This window comes from Dichomitus squalens (assembly GCF_000275845.1).
Source record: "Dichomitus squalens LYAD-421 SS1 unplaced genomic scaffold DICSQscaffold_135, whole genome shotgun sequence".
Lineage (NCBI taxonomy): Eukaryota > Fungi > Basidiomycota > Agaricomycetes > Polyporales > Polyporaceae > Dichomitus > Dichomitus squalens.
Genome location: NW_006767017.1, coordinates 4907 through 7824, shown reverse-complemented (window position 1 = coordinate 7824; position 2918 = coordinate 4907). Strand labels below are relative to the sequence as shown.

At 60.9% G+C, this 2918-nt stretch overlaps 1 protein-coding gene across 1 annotated transcript in view; it reads left to right on the top strand.

Annotated features, from left to right (window-relative positions):
* Positions 1–307: 307 nt before the first annotated feature.
* The window catches only part of DICSQDRAFT_130556 (uncharacterized protein), a gene marked incomplete at both ends in the record, with an annotated part of 6456 nt that continues 3845 nt past the window's right edge, over positions 308–2918 (top strand). Inside the window, 6 exons of the mRNA XM_007371613.1 lie at positions 308–325; positions 376–450; positions 544–598; positions 658–805; positions 877–938; positions 1010–2912. Coding sequence (XP_007371675.1) covers positions 308–325; positions 376–450; positions 544–598; positions 658–805; positions 877–938; positions 1010–2912 — 2261 coding nt within the window. The remainder of the gene's footprint in view (positions 326–375; positions 451–543; positions 599–657; positions 806–876; positions 939–1009; positions 2913–2918) is intronic.

Below are 2918 nucleotides of genomic sequence, written 5' to 3'. Positions count from 1 at the left end.
CGTACTGCGCTCCACCCTCGTTCTCGCTTTGCCAGACTGCGTACTTGACAAAGCGGGGCGTGATGCTGGAAAAAGCTTAGGATAAAGCGACTGCATGCGACAAGGGACAAGCAGGAGGCAGAGGGGAGAATATGCTGGAGATGCAAGGGAGAGAGCGAGGGGGAGGTGAGAAGATGACGTCAGATTCCCACGGGGGATTAATGTGACAGAGGGAAACATGGCTGTTTGCATACATCACTCGCTCTTAACTTTCCTCCACCAACACCATTCACCTCCTCTCCCAATCCTCCACGTCCTGCTCCGCATCATGGCCGGCGACCACAAGGTATGTCCCTCGTCCCCGCCCCTCCTCCCGACGTCCTCCTTCTCTAACAGTCCCCTCTCCACAGTGTCCAGTCTGCCAATCCACTTTTACCCGACCACAGCATGTCGCCCGACATATGCGTTCCCGTGAGTGGCTTCTTCCCCCCAGCGCCCGCCCTCCCGTGGGGCGCGCCCCACCGCTCCCCGATCCCCCCTCGCTTACCACCCCTCTCCTTCTAGACACCGGGGATCGCCCTTACAAATGCCAACACTGCGGCGATCAATTCGCACGAAGGTACGTTTCTCCATTTCTCGCTACTCCGCTCGTGTTTCCCGCGACCTTGTTTGACCGAGACCTTTCACTCGTCAACAGCGACCTGCTCTCGAGACACATCAACAAGTGCCATGCCTCCGAAAAGCCCCCAACAACCACTGCACCTTCCAGAAGGAAGGGCACCGCCGCCGCTTCTAGAGCAACAACATCTAAGCAGGCCTGTGATCAGTGTGTAACCTCCAGTCTTCCTTGCGATGGCGCCAACCCGTGCTGTACGTCCCATACTCTTTTCCTCCCAGCCTATCTTCCTTACCGTTCACCGCTCATCAGCAAAATGCGTTCAACGAAAATGCCGATGCACGTACGTCAAGTTCCACCGTCAGACAGCACCCGCCGGTCCCGGCCATCCCGTACCGACTATCCCTGTCGCAGGCGGTCGTCACGCAATCTCCCTCGGCGCGCCCCGACTTCCCGACGACTTCCTCCTCGCCCCGCCTCCGGGGACGATGCCTATGGGTTCCATGTATGCTGCCCCTCATCAGTACTCCATGGCCAACTCCTCCACCGTCTACCCTCACGACTTCACCTCGCTTCCGCCCCTCGCCTCTGCACTTGCCCCTTCAGAGAGCTCCATCCCTGGAATGCTCCAAGCCCATCGGGAGGCCATGGAGAGCCCAGATGCTATGGCGCGTATGCGCGCACAAGCTGAGCTGCTTGGTCGGGCTGGTGTTATGCCCAACGGTACCCTCACCCTTGCCCATCCCGCCCCCATCGCTGACTCGAGTGCTGCTCTCCCAGGCCTCTACGCCGCAGCGGCGAGTGCCCAGGGAAACCACTACGACAACAGATACGATCTACCCCAGACCACCCAATGGGATGGTCCACGTCAGTACATCCAGACGAAGGATTTTGAGGCGCCGTACGGCCCACGCAGTCAGAGTCACCCCACGGTCTCATCGTACTCTGCGGCGGGTGCTGCCGGCGGCGAGCCCTCCCTGCAAACGCACCCGCCGACGACCGCAACGTCCTCGTCTTACGATGGGGCTGCACCGGCATACCATAATAGCGGACTGCCGCCAGCCGCGCAGTTGCACCAACCTCAGCATCACCACTCACGTTCTGATGACTTGAGCTCTGAGGGCGACTTCAACAGTGACGCCGGTAGTTCTGGCACCGGTCCTAGCCATTCCATCCCTAGCAGCGCAAACTCGAGCGCCGTCCACCTCCCTCTGCCTGGCTTCAACAATCTCCGTACTCGCGCGGATGGCGGTGGCAGGGATCGCTTCCAAGCTCCAAACCCTAATGCGCCCGAGGGCGAGGGTGGTTTCTCCTCGGCGTTTGGCTTGATGAGCCTTGACGACCCCAACGTTCTCGCCGGCATCGCGAGCGACGGTCAGCCATTCTTCTCTGGTCTTAGCTTCACTGGCGGAAAGTCTGGTGGCAACAACACCAGTGGGCTATCGCTCGCGACTCCGACACAGCATGACCTGCTTGCACAATTGAAGAGCGCGGGTGGCCGCGAAGGAATGGACAACAAGGAGATGCAAGATTTCTGGAAGATGTATCTTCGAACGCCTCTAACGGGTCCTAATTCCTCCGGGAACCACGGCATGATGTTCCCTCTCCAGACACCGACCGGGCCCGGCCTACAGCTTGGTCAGAATGTAGGCCAGGGTTCCGGCAGGCCGAGCCAGTCTCGGAGGCATTCGCGCGTTGCGAGTTTGCCCAGCATGAAGACACCGCCATTGTTCGCGGAGGAGCGCCTTGGAGGCAACGGATATGGTCCGCGACCTTCGACCGGCGACTACGACTCGCACGCGAACCAGCAAGGACAAAGCCAGCAGGGTGGCCCCCAGGGCGGATACAACTCAACCATCCGAACGACCCTTTACGATGGCGACGATCTCAAGAGCTACGAGCGAGCAGTCCTCGCGCGCAAGGCGCCGATGACCCTCAACCTCGTGCCGAAGCGCAAGGGCTCCATCGCTCATCCCGGAGCTCCGGCATCGGATGGTCCGAACTCCACGATGGGCAAGAGCAAGAGCATGAGCCCGGTCGTGCCCCACGCAGGGTTCCCGAGCGGCCTGCAGGGCAGCACTGGGGGCAGCAAGATCGCGGACATTCTGAACCGGCCGCAAAGCAGTTCCAGTACGGGAACGAACGAGAGCGGCGGGTCCGGGATGTCGGTTCCCGCCAGCAATGCGAGCATCGCGAGCCAGGCAAGCTCGTCTCTCGCGTACGCGTTTGGTGGTGAGGGGTCCGCTGACGGTCAATCGCAGTCGCAGTCGTCGTATCAGCCTGCACCACCGCAGCCGAACGATTACGCTGCGGCGACGTATCG